Consider the following 16,363-nt stretch of genomic DNA (forward strand, 5'->3'; position numbering starts at 1 on the left):
AAAATGAAAGCCACCTCCTATCAGGATGGAAAAAAACTAATGTCAAGACAGCTGTATACATAAAGACGCAACAAAGTATGTGGAGTAATCCACTGGAACATCTGCAAAAACGTCAATATCCCAGTCCCAGAAAACTCATGGGGACATGAACTAAAAGCGGCAATTGAAAAGAATAAAATATTACTCACATTTGACCTAAAGATCCCATCAAGCGTGAACATTGAAAACACTGCATTGCGACTGGATATGATACTGATGCACATAAAAATAAAAGGAGGCATTGATAATTGAGGTGTCAGTACCCAGTGATTTTGGCCTAAACAACACAGAAATCAAGAAAACGACCAAATACCAAGACCTAAAAATCAAGTGAAAAGATTCTGGAAGCCGAAGAGTGCCGAAATTGTACCAGTCATCATTGGAACAATGGGGATGATAAAAAAAAACAAGAACCTCCCAGAGATATTAAAAACCATCCCTGGGAATATCACTACAAAGGAACCGCAGTTGGAAGCTGTCCAGGGCTCAGTGAGGATCCTGAAAATAGCCCTCGGAACAAAACTTTGAGAATAACAAAATTACACAGCTTGGTCCATGAATCGTGATCCTTTTCTGAAGCGGAAGTGGATACTTCAAGACCTGGGAGGACTCCACCTTCTGAAAGCCACATATTGAGATAACCACCAACAATATACACATGTATCTTACAAGTCAACATTTATATTTATTAATTGTCAGGTCAGGTTAGGTATGGGAGCATATGCCAGAGCTGCTCTCAGTGCTGGGCAAGGTCTTTGCTTGGATAATTCTTGATCGGAAGACTCTTCTGACTTTTCTGACTCTTCCAGTCAGTTCCCATTGTGTACGGCCTTTTTGGCTGCTGGTTGCATCATTGGTTTGAGGCACAGCTCTGTCGCTGATGCAGTTCCCCTATTACCATTACACTGGTGCTCTTTTCACCAACCGTGGAAGAATAACAGACGGAGTCAACCCCCAGTGTTAATTCAGCGGCCAAAGGGGCTCAAACTCAGGACCCTAGGATCCCAAGCCACCACCCTAACCGCTAGGTCAACGCCAGGCTTTTCCAGTCAGTTGGAATGATGCCTGTGTTCCAAACAGTGCACAGAACTGCATGCAATGACACAAGTACAGCATTTCTTCCAGCCTTAAGAAGTTAAGCATGGATACCATAGATCCCAGGAGCTTTTACCCCCTTTCAACTGGTTCAATGCAGCCTGGGTTTCCACAAAAGGAGGTGGTTCACAGTTGATTGGAAGGTCAGAAATAGGGATATTTACATCCCTGACATCCAACTCAACTGCTGGTGGGTCAGTCTGGTACAGCCGCTCAAAGTAACCAGCCCAGCAGGCTTTCCCTTCAGACTCCTCTGGCAAGATCCCACCACCCTCCACTCTACCTGCAGTACACCGAGGGATCGTCTTGGAGGAACACAATGCACGAATTCCTGCTGTAAGCAGAACAAATCACTTGATCACAGGTGATGCTCTACCTCTTCACAGATTCCTCACACATAGGCTTCCTTGTCTGCCCTCAGCACATGTCCAGTTTTACGACTCAACTCCCTGAATAGCTCACCTCTGCCATTAAGCCTGGCCCTCCAACTCTGGTCAATGGTATTCAATGTCCCTTGAGAGACAAAGTTCGTCTTTGCCTGATGGTGGGTTCCAAGACATCCACTGGCAACATCAAGGATGGTAGTCTTAAAGACACTCCATAACTCTTCAGGATGATCCCAAAATACCCAGACCCCCAAATCCCCACTCGGCCTGTTCGCAAACTTATCAGCTACCTTCTCATCCTTGAGCTTGCCATCATCCAGCCTTAACTGGGATAGTACCATTCTCCTGGATTTGAGCTACAACTTCAGAGTTGCTACAACAAACCTGTGGTCGGTATTGAGGAACTGAGCACTCCGATAGAACCTGCAGTCCTGAATCATCCTCCAGTGACCATTAATGAGCACATGGTCGATTTCCATTGCTCCACCACCATTTCCATACACACTCCTCACCAGAAAGCCTGGTGGGGGAGACTGCTTAGTCACCGACAATCCGACCGTGAAACAGGTGAGTACAGGTTTATGTGGTACCTGCAGCAAGTCACCAATCTGATCTGGCCGAATCTGATCACTGTCATCGGCCAATCCTGGCCAAGAGGGTAAATGTAATGTTGAAAGCTCTGCAAGTTGAAATGACGAATGGTTCACACAATGATCACTGACACAGTGCCACTATACAAGTAGTGGAGGCAAGTCATGAACTAACCATGTAATTTATGTTGATAATAATGTTAGATTGTAGAGCAATGACAATGCAAGAATAGAGGGTCAATTGATGTGAGAGATATAGGCCTTAAACTGACCTTTGTTATCCTTTATTTTGCATTAAGCGGATGTAAGTTTAGGGTGATGGAGGGGGAGGTTTCCCATGAAGGGAAGGTGTTGGAGATGTGACACTAATTTATCTTGAACAATCGATACAATTCAAGGGGATTTAAAAGTATCAAAATTGATAAAATAGGAGCTTTTTAAGTTTCACACTTTAAATTTCTTCAAATTTCAACAATTATTAAAAATTTCATGTCCTTGGGCATAAAAACAACATCTTAGGCAACATTCCTCTAAGTGGTAAGTTACAATGAGGTTCACTGAAGGGTAATGAAAGGAAAGGATAGGGTTTCTTCCCCCACATGCAACAAGAGCTGACATAGTGCAATAGCTTCCTAGAATTGGAATAATGTAAATCCAGAAAATAAAGAAAACAACAACTTTAAATGGAAGATATTATATTGATTTTGATTTCTGTACTTTGAAAAAGAATGATATTGTCTTCTGTAAATAATTATCAATCTTCATTTTGCTCTTGCTTTGGTTTTGAGGATCTAGTTAATGCTACTTCATTTTGAAACAATTCCAGCACAGACAATCAAATTGTCATACTTTTATTTGTTCGGCCAACAGCACAGTGTGGGCTGGCAGAATAGCCTTGAGGTGCATGCACTCACCTATGAGTTGTCCACCCTGTGTTTGAATTGGGGCTCAGCTATAAACTGTCATCCTGGTGTTTTAAAAGCAGGGCTGGGAATCACAAAGTGCAATGTCTCTTCAATGGACATTAAACTGGGTGTTCCATCTGCTTGCATTACTTGGTCAACATTAAGCATTTTGGAACATTCAGAATTGAAGTTTGAATTTTAATAAATTCAAGGCTCATTATTAAATTCCAGTCTGGGTGAAAACTATATCTCATATCATGTCAATAGTGTGGCCTCCTATCTGGCAACTTCACGAACATGTAAACCATTTCATGGTTTGCTACCTGTCCAAATTTCAGGTAAAATCTTCTTGTGAATTGTTTGTGTTCTTTTCTTTCTGCAGGCTCGTGCTTCCTGTGTCTCACGCACATTATTCCTGTGAAGAACCAGCAGGGTGAGGTCGTTGTGTTCATCCTGGACTTTGAGGACGTCACAGAAAATACAAGTATTCATTCAGATGGCAGCAAAGAGCAGCATCTTAAAGGCTGTACAAATATTCCATCATGTTAGTACCTTTCGTTTTCCTGCTCTCATTACTGACTTCTTCCTTTCACTGTGACACATCTTTATAAATATCCCAGACATTTTCGACATCTCTTGATATTGAACTAAATTTTTCGCTTGCCAAAGCCAAAGTTGTTTTTCATACTTGCAGTTTGATTGTATACATTGAGTTTGACCTAACCTTTAAAGTCTTGTTTTAGTAGCTCATTTGGATAATTTGTCAGTGGAATTAGGCCTTCCCAGGATCAAATGTGTCCACTTCATTCTTTAGCTTTACATTTTGATTATAAAAAGTTGTGATCTTTTTAAATATCAGTATACGAGCTTTTTCAGACATTCCATAGCACAGCATATTTACTGCAATGGTCAATGCACTTATTTTTTTGGACGAGCAAATAACCCATCTGCCCCCACTTTTTTGATTTATGACTTGTAATACAGGTTTCAACCAGGTAGCGCTATATGATACATGCTTACATTGAGGGAATTGGGCTCTTCCCCACCACCCGAAACCCCAGGGACTGAATTTTTTTACCCAATTACCCCGTGAGTACATTTCACCAGTTGTTGACTCATTCTGTCGAGCAGTTTAGGAATTTACAGAAGTCAATACACAAATCCACAAACAAACGTAAATTTCTCAAATTATACATAGTACGAGTTGAACCCACGGAAATTCCGTGAAAATATTCGATATCGAATTAAACATAATCTATATCTAGTTTTTATCCCCCACCACGTGGCGGAAGAGGGATATTGTTGTCACCCGGGTCGGCCGGCTGTCTGTCCGGCTGTCCGTCCGTCCGTCAACATTTATAGCTGTGAGTGCGATAACTCATAAACTGTTCGCCATATCGATTTGAAATTTGGCTCACACATGTACCACCTGAAAAGGAAGAACCCTATTGATTTTGGGTGTGGCCGGATCCAAGATGGCCGACTGGGGCGGCCATCTTGAAAAAAGTTTTTTCGCCATATCGATTTGAAATTTGAGTCACATAGTGCGGCGGATATGTGTATAATATCAGAACAATTGTGGGTTTGGTGGTAAAAGCACCAAAATTGGCACAGTTCATCATAAGAACATATACATTGATTTTAGCTATTGTGCCAAGCCAGATTTTTCGTTGTACGAGAAATATGGGCAAAAATCCAAGATGGCCGCCAGCGCCAGTTGTGAAATTTTAAAATCGCCATATCTTTACCAATAATTGACATAGAAAGTTGTGTAAGGTGTCTATACCTATGTTTTCATACCCATATAAACTGATTAGACACTCAGATTCAACATAACATGCTTCCGTGCTAGTATAAGTGGTATATGACTGCCAAAATGTGCTGATTTTATGCGACTAATCGATACTGAACGATAAATCGGATCAGAATGTCGTTTGTTGATACACCCCAGGCTCCCAGGCATAGAGTTCAGTAAGAGCATAATAAAATCAAGTCAAACATCATCATGATCATTTAAAACATTTATAATAAACATCAAACTTTCAATAATTCAAGCTATAAAACAATAGTTTCAACACCATGAACACAATACTTTCATTTAGAACTTTTGACCAGAAACCATACACAGAAATACTTTTGATTGCTTGAACACCAAACATAATTACACATAAACAAATATAATCACATGTTCTGATGAATAACAAATAACATTTAATAACACAACATCATATTTGTATGTACATGTATCACTTTCAAAACACACAATCCTGACTGAAAATAAATCGCAATAATAGTGTTCAATTGGAAATAAACGCATGATTGCACAACATAATACCAATATTACGTGAGAAAATATTAAATAAAATGTCAATAGGATAGTATAAATAAAATGTCAAATCCGACTTTAAAACAATCCACTAAAATGTATGCGTTTCATTTATCTCACACGGTGACAATCGTAGCTCTGGCTTGAGGTCCTCAACCATCTCGTTCATTTCCATTTTGTTCACAGTTTCTGCTACACCGGCACAGTGATGTACACTTCAATGCTGCTTTTACGCATTTACAGTGTCCGACGCATGTTTTTTGGCACCCACACTTCAGTAGTTCTGAGCACGAGGCGCAGCTTCTGGTAGTACTGTCCAACTGGGCTCCCATTTGAGCGTCGGACTTCTTCTCCACCCCCAGGAACTTGGCGATGGAACATCTGGTGACCACACGTGCATCTGTCCCCATACAAATCCAGCCTGGTGTACTGCACGTTTGGTGTGTTCAAACAGGGCAGCTTCAGTTGGTGGAATCGCATCTATTGGTCTGCCTTTTGCGGTGAACATGTACTTTCTGGCTAAATCTACACTGACTTCTGAGGACGTTTTATCATACAACAGGATCACAAACTTCTCAAATGGTGCCATCTTCGTTTCGTCAAACTCATCAGGAGAGGCCATATAGTGAGCGAATACCGGTGTAATTTCTGGAAGTGCTTTCCACAACTGGAACGCCGTCTTTTTCCCTCTACCAGCAAACGAAGATGTCGTGTCATGCCCGGTAAAGGCATGAAACTTTGGCAGGGCTCTAGATCGCTCCTCTCCCATTTCCTTTGCAATTTGGTGAGCAGGAATATATCGCAGATTCTTTCCAATGCCGAATGCCAACCATATTTCAGCGTCTGTCGCGAATGAAGCAGCATGCACTGCCAGAATCAGCACATCAGTATCAACAGTTCGAATCATCACTTTCCGGTAGCCTTTCTCGAGTGCATCTGCTACATGGAGAAACATTCTGTTGTCGGCTTCTTCCTGTGGACAAGGCGACAGTGATGAAACATCCCGATTGATGTTACACGAGAGAACATTCTGTTTGCAGGTCAGAATCACTTCTTTCTCTGTCGTAAAATTCTCTGCAACCTAAAACCAAAGACATGCATCATTACCGTGACAATAGATGTTAGGCACGTGTTATTCATCACTCAATATCCAATATATATATGTATATATATATATATATATATATATATATATATATATATATATATATATATATATATATATATATATATATATATATATATATATATATATATATATGTTGTTGTTCGTCTTTCGGCTGCTCCCGTTAGGGGTCGCCACAGCGGATCATCCGTTATGATCCGCATACTGATTTGGCACAGGTTTTACGCCGGATGCCCTTCCTAACGCAACCCTGGTTGCCTCTTACGACCCAGGGATAAGGATTGGGTTTCGCCATGATTCCGGGCTGCTCTACACCCTCTCATAGCGTGGCCCAGCGCGAAGCCAGCCGCCCAGAAGCCCAGCTTCCTGTACATATATATATATATATATATATATATATATATATATATATATATATATATGTATATATGTATATATATATATATATATATATGTATATATGTATATATATATATATATATATATGTATATATGTATATATATATATATATGTATATATGTGTATATATATATATATATATATATATATATATATGTATATATATATGTATATATATATGTATATATGTGTATATATATATATATATATATATATATATATATATATATATATGTATATTTATATATATATATATATGATTATATATATATATATATATATATATATATATATATATATATATATATATATATATATATATATATATATATATATATATATATATATATATTGAAGTGTTCACATGCCCATATGACGGCTAGGGCTTCGCGCTCTGTCTGGGAGTAGCGCTTTTCAACGTCGCTTAGCGCGTGGCTGGCATATCCAATGGTCTTGCCTTCCTGTGCGAGAATGGCTCCGAGGCGAACTGGACTAGCGTCGACCACTAATTCTGTGAATTTCTTCGGGTCGAAGTATCGCGTAGTTGTGTCCTCGGACAGCGCCTCCTTGACGTCGTTGAACGACTTCACTTTGGTCGGTCCCCAGGACCATGCTGATCCTTGTTTCTTGAGCTGGCGCAGAGGCTCGGTCAAGGTAGCGAAGTTTCGGCTGAATCTGGCACTGTACTGCGCCATGCCCAAGAAAGAGCGTACCTCAGATGAGATTTTGGGCTCGGACGCATCTCTCAGGGCTTGCACTTTTTTCGATCGGGGGATAGGCCTTCTGCACTGAATATGTAGCCGAAGAACTCGATTCTCGGCAGCCTGAATTCACATTTCGGCAGATTGACTGTGAATCCACTGCTGTGCAGGGTGGACAGAGTGCGGTCAAGCGCAATGTCATGTTCTCGGGTTGTAGTGCCGTGGATGATGATATCATCGCTAATGTTTCTGGCACCATTTATATCATTGATAACAGTCTGTATCACGTGTTGAAACACTTCGGATGCAGAACTAACACCAAAGTTCAGGCGTTTGTAATGGAACAGTCCGGCATGTGTCAAGAAAGTTGTAATGTCACGGCAACTTTCGTGGAGCTTAAGTTGGTGATACCCGCTATGCAGGTCGACTTTGCTGAACACTGTGGATCCTTGCAATTCTGACACCAACTCGTCTATCGTCGGGGTGACGTGTTGCTTGCGTTTTATCGTGGCGTGAGCTTCGCGCATGTCCACGCAGACTCGGATTTCTTCAGGATTTTTCAGCTTTGGAGGCGTTACTTTACGTGAGACCCACTCGGTCGGCCCTGTCACTCACTCGATAATGTCCTCCTCGAGCAGCTTGTTTAGCTCCTTTTCGACTTTGGTCCTCAGGTGGAATGGCACTCGGCTGTGCTTTCTTGCTATCGGCGGGACGGTTCGATCGATGTGTAGCATGACTGCCTCGCCTTTGAAGCAACCAATGCCATCATCAATTCCGGGATATTTGTTGAGTATCGGAGCTATATCCTCATTCACACAATGGACTTTGTCCATACGTGGACCAATGGTGAGCACTTTTAGTGCTTCAGCAGTAGTCTTCCCGAGCAGTGCTGGGGTGTCACCTGTAACGACTAGCATTTTGGCAGTAGCAGAGTTGTCTCCCACTGAGAGAACGGCATGGATGAGGTTGTCGCAAGATATCGGCATGGAACCATACGGGTGAATTTTGCGGTTGTACTTTTGCATTGTGGCACCATTGTACACAAGCGATTTCGCAATGTCACTATTGATGATGTTGCAGGTGGCGCCAGAGTCAATGATCATGTCGACGATAATGCCGTTGACAGTTATTTCGGTGTTCGCACTGCCACCTACGGCATAGGCGTACTCGTCACTAGCGTCACTCTCGGTATTCACTTCTGGGTTCAGTGCGGCTTCATGAATGTATCGGACGGCGGGCGCAGAGTTTTTTTGATCGGCACATGACGGCAAAATGACCAATGCGGAGTGGGATTTTTCGAACCCCTTGATCAATAAATTGGTGTCAGGTGGTCGACCTGTGGTGCGCTTCATGCACCTCAAAATTCAGAGCTGTGTAGATTAAATTTTAGTGAAATTTATTGGTGTGGACAATGGCGGACCAACACCAGCAGGTTTTGGTGGGCCATGTTGATGATGTAAATATGGATAAGGAATTGATCCAGGACCCACATGAAGTCGCAATGGAGGGTGAAGAGGAAGCAATGGGAGAGGTGGAAAATAACCCCCACCCTCGTCCTCAGGAAAATGCAGCGCCAATAGTGCAGAATGGCGGGTTATTGCAGCCAGTGCAGCCCGAGAATTACACGATGTTGTGAATGAGGCAATTAATGGCACAAATAACTATGATGAGCGAAGAAAACAAGATGCAAATAAAAATGATGGACCAAAACAACAACAGGAGAATGGACACGATGAGCAGCAAAATGGACGTGATGGGCAGAGAAATGGCGGCGGTGCGAGAGGAGGTAAGGTAGTGTAGGATCGGTGTCTCGGAAGAAGTGAGGGACAGCGAGGCCAGACTGATGGGAGAGATTGGGAACATACCGAAGGAGGTGGAAGGACTGATGATAGGACAATGAATTGAAGGAACAAATGGAGTAAAACACAGGGGCGATAAAAGAGCTAAGAGCCGCCCAGAAGGAAACAAAAAGAGAAATGACTGCAATTAAAAAATAATGTAAAATGGTACACCAGGAACTGACGAAGAGAATAGAGGTGACACAGACGATGGGGACAAAGAAACGGGAAATGAAAACACAAATAGAAACACTGAAGGTGATGTGAGAGAGGGAAATACAAGTGGCGCAACAGGAATTAATGAAGGTAAAAGAGGAGGTAGATGAGTTAAAGGATGAGATAACTGAAATCAAAGCAAAACAGTTAGAAACAGGTGTTAGAGTAAAGGAAGAGATTATTGAATCCATGAACATGTTATATTTACAGCGTGACAAAGTGCTCAAATATCAAGCGAAGAGGATACAGTGTTGCGGAAATGGGCTCTTATTGGGGATTTAAATATAGGATTAGCCCAGATCCCTCCCTTAAATGCATGTTTACCCAGGTTGTTTGGTAATGGGACGTTACATGTGTGTCGGGAGGTGTAGCAGGCTGTCCAATATTTATACAGTGGTGGTATACCGAGAGACGCCTTCTTCTTCCTGCCCCCCCTCTTAACCAGCCCCCACCCGGCCCCCTGACAGTCAGTCAACAAGACGTGCCGGCAACCCATTGGCAGAGAGCTGCTGCAAACTCGAACGATGGACCAATCACGTGTCCCCGGAGGTGGTCCGAAAAGCCCGCCCCAAGAAGGCAAGAGAGGAACTGCTTTGTCTGTGGGGGATCTAGTTATGAGGAGTGGCTTGGCCGGCTGTTCCTCCTTGGCCATGGATCCAGCCTGCAGGTGATCCACAGGTTCATCCTGAGTCCAGCCACGGGGCCTCTGACTGTCCTTACTCCCTGGACAGCTCGACGTCTTTTCATCCCATCGACCCACCTGCGCAGTCCAACACTCAGATTTGGCCTGGTCTGGTGCACAGGCCAGGCCTGGATTTTCATACTGGACCTTGTGAGAAACCAGCTGGAACATACCATAGATCTCTCGCTCTTGTGCCGTCGACCTTACGGGGGCTGGACGCACCGAGGCTGCATGCGTGAGAGGTGCCGACAAAAGGACATCGTCGCAGCCATCTTGCCACGCGGCATGCGTGAGCAGCACCGATATAAGTATGAGCGCCATTTTGGCCATGCTACATGCTCGAGCTGGGCGCTCGAATCCGACACCATCGGCTTGTCATGAGCCGCATTCGTGCCTTCGACACTTTTCCTCTCGTCCATGAGGCACCACCAAGTACTCCGTGTCTTGTCTGCATGTTGTCCAGGCCTAAGGTTTATTTTGCTTGGGCTCCCTTCGAAATCCGTATCCGTAGCTCCCCAGATAAGGGGTTATAGATGAATGATAACGATATAGCGAATGTTTTGCTTGTGTCGTATTCCCCGATGTTTCCCCAATAAATCTGGCTGATTCATACGAGATTTGCCACCTTGAATTTATTCGTGCCGCGCTGAGGAACAATCGCTCGATTTGTATTTAAAACCAAACGGGCTACGGACTGGCAGACTTCGCTCGGTCTCTGATCAAATTCAGACTGTAGCCGGGGTCTTTATCCCCAACTGGTAAGGCCCAGGTGTACTTTGGTATCGTGATCTGAGGCGCGTGACCCGAGACCTGTGCCGAACTAGCCGGCGTTATAACCCCTGAGACGGCGGTGCTGTTAAGTGCCGTCGAATCTTCAACAATAGGTCCTTGAGACGAAACAGGAGGTGAGTACAGTGAAGGTGAGTCCACTTATGTGCATGATGCAAATGGGTGTTTGGCGAGCTTGGTGGTGACAGACCCAGGATTTCTTGCAGTGCCTAATGTGCAGAGTGTAAATGTCACGGCATGTGCCGAGAGAAAGTGAACCGGAATTTGCGAGAATGGAGTGTGGTGAGCAAGAAAATGTCAGTCACGCATCGACTCAGATAGGAGTAGCAGGTAGTTGGACAGATGAGAGACATGAGTCCCCTGTGCACGGTACACCATGCGGACCCGGAGGATTCGCCCCAGTGTTGGTCCCATATGAACCGGCATATGGGATTCGAACCCTGGGAAGCCGCACGGTGCAGCTCACACCATATGATGGCAAGAGCAACCTGAGAGCAGACTTGACGCAGTTCGATCACATGTGTAGGGGCAACGGTTGGGGCCCGGACGAAGATGGGATGCACCTTGTAGGAGCACTGCGCGATGTGGCGGCTGAGGTTCTGACCACCCTTCCTCCTGGAGCTATTACGCTGGCAGGCCTCCATTTGGCTCCAAACAACTGATTCGACATAGAACAGCAGAGTGAGCTTGTTAAAAGTCAGCTCGCAAACCGAAAAAGGAAACCCCAGTAGTCCATTGGGGAATTGGCTCACGACATTCGCCACGCAGCAGGGATTTCAGCCAAATCCACCTTGCCTATTGGCGCATCGTTGCACGTGGCCAACCGTTAACCTCGCAATCATTCCTTCCTCGTTCAGCCCGACATGAACAAGAGCCAGCCAGCATCCATAAAGCTGTCAAACAGGGCATCAAGCATCGATGGAAAAAAGTGGACGTCAACGTCAGTGAAAGACGTGGGTGTCGAACGTCAATGAAGGACAGGTGGGTGAGGTAAATGATCCACAGCCATATTTGCTTATGCCACAGCCATATAACTGCTTAGGAAAAGCCCGCGGTGTGCTTAATCAAATGTCCTGTAAGACCAAAGTGTAAATAAATCGTCCACCTCCAAGCCAATGTGTCCCGATGGAAATAGTCGAGATGCCAAACAGCCATTTCTAGGAAAAGCATGCTTTAGCGGCATTATGAAGTTTTTTTGGTTGTTTCATCATCTCTGAGCTATCCTGAATCGGAATTAGCCAGGTGCCAGACTCGCACCCTTGAGGATTTTTTTTAGAGGCGAAAAACAAAATGGCCGCCACCGACTTTCGATAAATTCTGTTTGGGCGACATCTTCACTTCTAATGCACTTACACACAATTTTGGTGTCTACTACTATGTTTCATGCGACAGACAATGTAAACGTTGATGATTCTCTCAAGATTGGATGACAACAGATGGCGGAATTTGAATCTGGATGGCCAAGAAGCTTCAACAACACACTAACCAAGAAAGTAACCCTGATGACTTCAACCAAAAAGAGCATCAAGCTGGATGGAAGGCCAGTATATGATACCAAATTGATCTACACCTGAGTCATATGTCTCCAACAATACAGGGATATTGATATCAACGATGTCCTCTCTTACGAACTGTCCCCTGTCCCAGCCTCCTTGTTTGATGAGAGCGGTGCGATGCGGGCTCAGTTGAAAGCAATCCTGAAGACAAACTCCAAGTTGAGCAATCAAGTTGAATCCAAGGTGTTCCAGATGCTGTCATCATCGATGGATGCGCCATGTTATGGACTGTACATTGGCCCACAAATGGTACAGTTGAGGATTATGTGATCAACTTCATGGGAACCCTCAAATACCACCTAGAGTGTTGTGACCTATACCTGATTTTCGATTGGTGCATCAAAATCAGCACGAAACAAATGACGAGATCCAGTGGCGCAGGTCATGATTCAAGTTGAAAACATCAACTCAACTTACACACAACACTTCCAGCACAAAAATTAGTCCTAAATGTAGCCGACAACAAAGTACAGCTGATCGATTTGATCTGTCAGTATCTGATGACCCACATTGTGGACAACCAGACCAAACTGGTGATCACCGGAAAAAATCCTACACCAGTACAAGTATGGAACAATTCCACTCTCCAGAGACAGGATCTGAAAACACACCATGAAGAAGCAGATGTCATCATCATCCATCACTTAGTTAGAATTGTGTCAGGTGTCAGTGGTGACTCACATCAAAGTGGTCTGCGACGATACAGATGTCTTTGTCCTGTTGATTCATTTCTACCTCGAGGAAAAGATGACTGTGGATGTCAGCATGAAAAGATGACTGTGGATGTCAGCATGGAGAGTCCGTGTGCTGGGAGGGCGAATGTTGACATTCGCCAAACAGCACTGAAACACAAAAGCATTGCCAAATATCTGCCTGCTGTACATGCTCTGACCGGATGTGATACTGTGTCGTATTTGTTTGGCATTGGAAAGGCCACAGCACTGAAGGTACTAATGGGCGGACATCATCCCACCTTACTTGGTCAGCTCGAAGCAGACGAGGAAAAGATAATATCTGAGGCAACGACCTTCATTGCTGCCTGTTATGGTTCCAAAGTCGAAGGTGATATGTCCACACACCGGTATCAGTTGTGGAAGTCCAAAATGGCCAACTCCAAGATTACCTCTGCTCCAAAATTGAAGTCGTTGCCCCCATTGCATGATGTCTTTGTTCAACGTGTACATGGCACTCATCATCAAGTCATTTTATAGAAATCGGCCACTCAGTCAGACTCTCCGAACTTGGATCCCATCAAGTCTGGATGGCAAGAAGGTGAGGATGGTGCGACGTTGTGTCCAACCACACTTCCACCTGATGTGTCTGCTGCACCAGTCACCATTCTGCAGCTGATCAAGTGTGGATGCTCCACCAGCCGGCCATGTTCCACCGGGAGGTGTGGTTGTGTGGCAGCACAAATGTCATGTTCGATGTTTTGCAGTTGTAATGCTGGATCAGACTGTTGTAACGAACAGACAAGGGCAGTAGCTGCTAATCACGACGACGATGACGAAGATTGAACATAATGTAGAACATTGCATCCTAAACAAAGTTGATATTTGTTTGCCTAAAAATAAAAGGTAATTTCAAAATCATATCCATGTACATACTTACTTAAAGACATAACCCAAAGTCATAGTCAACTATCCACATGTATCCGGATATATTTGTGTAAAAATCGTATTCCAATAAAATCATAAATTCATTTCTCATTGCAAGTAAGTCACTTCAGCTGTCATTGACTATTATTGTACGTAGTATTAATATATGAGGGTTCACCAAATTCAATTTCTTACTCAAAGTGATCAGTGGAACTGCAAAATAGCCATTTATCATATTAAAATGGTGGCCATCTTGAAAATATGAGACAGGTGTTGTATATAAACCTTCAATTTTATCATTATCGGATTCCTTGACCATGAAAACATAGTAGTAGACACCAAAAGTGTGGTTGTAAGTGCATTAGAAGTGAAGATAAAGCCCAAAACAGAATTTATCGAAAGTCGGTGGTGGCCATTTTGTTTTTCCCCTCGAAAAAAAATTCCTCAAGGGTGCGAGTCTGGCACCCGGCTGATTCTGATTCAGGATAGTTCAGAGGTGATGAATCAACTAAAAACTTCATAATGATGCCAAAACGTGCTTTTTCACATTTCCGCTGGACTAAAAGGGGGTAGAATGAGCCTCCGTTGGGCTGACGGCTATCTCTTGCGTGCATGAACGTGTCGTAAAGAGAAAAAGGCCATCCCATAAGAAAGGGAATCTGTTCTACACCTTTCTCCAATGCATCAAAGTTAGAATCCCACCAGACATGGCGATGGGTCTATCCTGGACATTCATTTCGGGAAAAACAGTCTGAAGACCACAATGTTTGTATGCATAAGTCGGATCCGATTCTGAATTTCATAATAACACAAACATACATACATATAAGGGTGGTCCAAAAAAGTCGAAAAAAATAATGTTGCTCCACAAGCTTAAAATTATTCTAATATGATCCAATAATGCACATAAATTGTTTTAGCATGATCGGAGGTGATTTAGAGGTCGCTCCATATGACGACTTTTAGTCTCATGACTTGAATAAATTAGGATATGGTCAGGTACGATTACGGGTACTTCTGGATGTCCGAGGTGGAAATGGAGTGCATTTTCACCAAGGAAGTTCAGAGGTGTACGGATTCGCATCTCACCATACCCTAATTTTTCAATCAATGGAATTACAAACTATGAGAATATTTTGTCTCATTTACCAAATACCACTATCATCTCCGCCTCTATTGCTGTCTCCACTCCCGCCTGAACTTATTTCTAGCCGGTCCAACATCCAGTGTTTTAGATTCAATGATTCACGAAAAATATGTTAGTTATTTATTTAGTTATTATTATATTAAATTAGGGTATGGTGAGATGCGAATTTGTACACTTCTGAACTTCCTAGGTGAAAATGGACTGCATTTTCGAACTCAGTGGTGTCGATTTACTCTGAGAAATGTTAAGATGGACAACAAATTAATTATGGATTAGAAAATATCAAAATGAGTAGGATTAGTTACTCAACTCCAGTAGTGATAAATCTTGTTTTAGGTCATATTTTAGAAATGGTAGTGAATTCAATGTCGGTGCAGTAATTTCTTAGAGTAAATCGACCCCACAGAGTTCGAAAATGCACTATCCTATCTATCACTATCCTAAAATGCAAAAACCTATCTCTTCCATCAAAATTGACCAAATCAAATCGGATTTTTTAACATATTGTACTTATGGCCATCACGCACAGCTTCGAGGAAATGCAATTGCGAGAAAAAAATCGAGAAAAAAATAAAAATAAAAAGTTCAAGTGGACGTGGCTCCACCCACAAGGGGCATGGGACGCCCCTCATACAAAAGACACAACTCGACCATGATGTCGAGCTTGTGTCCAAGTTTCATCAAGATCGCATCAAACGTCACGGAGCGATGCTCTGGAGAGTCACAAACTGTCTGTCTGTCTGTCTGACACACAGACACAACGAAAATAGTGGTCACTGCTGGTGCCTGCGAACCAACAACGAAAATAGTGGTCACTGCTGGCGCCCGCGAACCAATAGTGACAGGAGAAGATGTTTGCATTTTTCCTTTCATTCTTTTATTTCATTCTGTTTTTACAATGTCACTCTTCTTAATTTTTTCCCCCACTAACTCACTCGAAAACGAACTCACTTTACAGATCTTTCCATA

The 16,363-nt window shown here is 43.1% G+C and overlaps 1 protein-coding gene and 1 pseudogene across 4 annotated transcripts in view; one reads left to right on the forward strand and one right to left on the reverse strand.

The window, feature by feature from the left end:
- KCNH6 (potassium voltage-gated channel subfamily H member 6) overlaps positions 1-16,363 on the forward strand; it is a 556,858-nt gene that overhangs the window by 218,129 nt on the left and 322,366 nt on the right. For all 4 annotated transcript variants that reach the window (XM_085874776.1, XM_085874773.1, XM_085874777.1 and 1 more), the window contains exon 3: positions 3,398-3,559. In XM_085874776.1, coding sequence (XP_085730902.1) covers positions 3,398-3,559 — 162 coding nt within the window. The remainder of the gene's footprint in view (positions 1-3,397; positions 3,560-16,363) is intronic.
- LOC147030570 (uncharacterized) overlaps positions 5,158-16,363 on the reverse strand; it is a 161,132-nt pseudogene continuing 149,926 nt past the window's right edge.

The sequence above is a fragment of the Eptatretus burgeri genome, chromosome 3, assembly GCF_056783735.1.
Source record: "Eptatretus burgeri isolate ZD-2024b chromosome 3, Ebu_testis_v1, whole genome shotgun sequence".
NCBI classification, from domain to species: domain Eukaryota; kingdom Metazoa; phylum Chordata; class Myxini; order Myxiniformes; family Myxinidae; genus Eptatretus; species Eptatretus burgeri.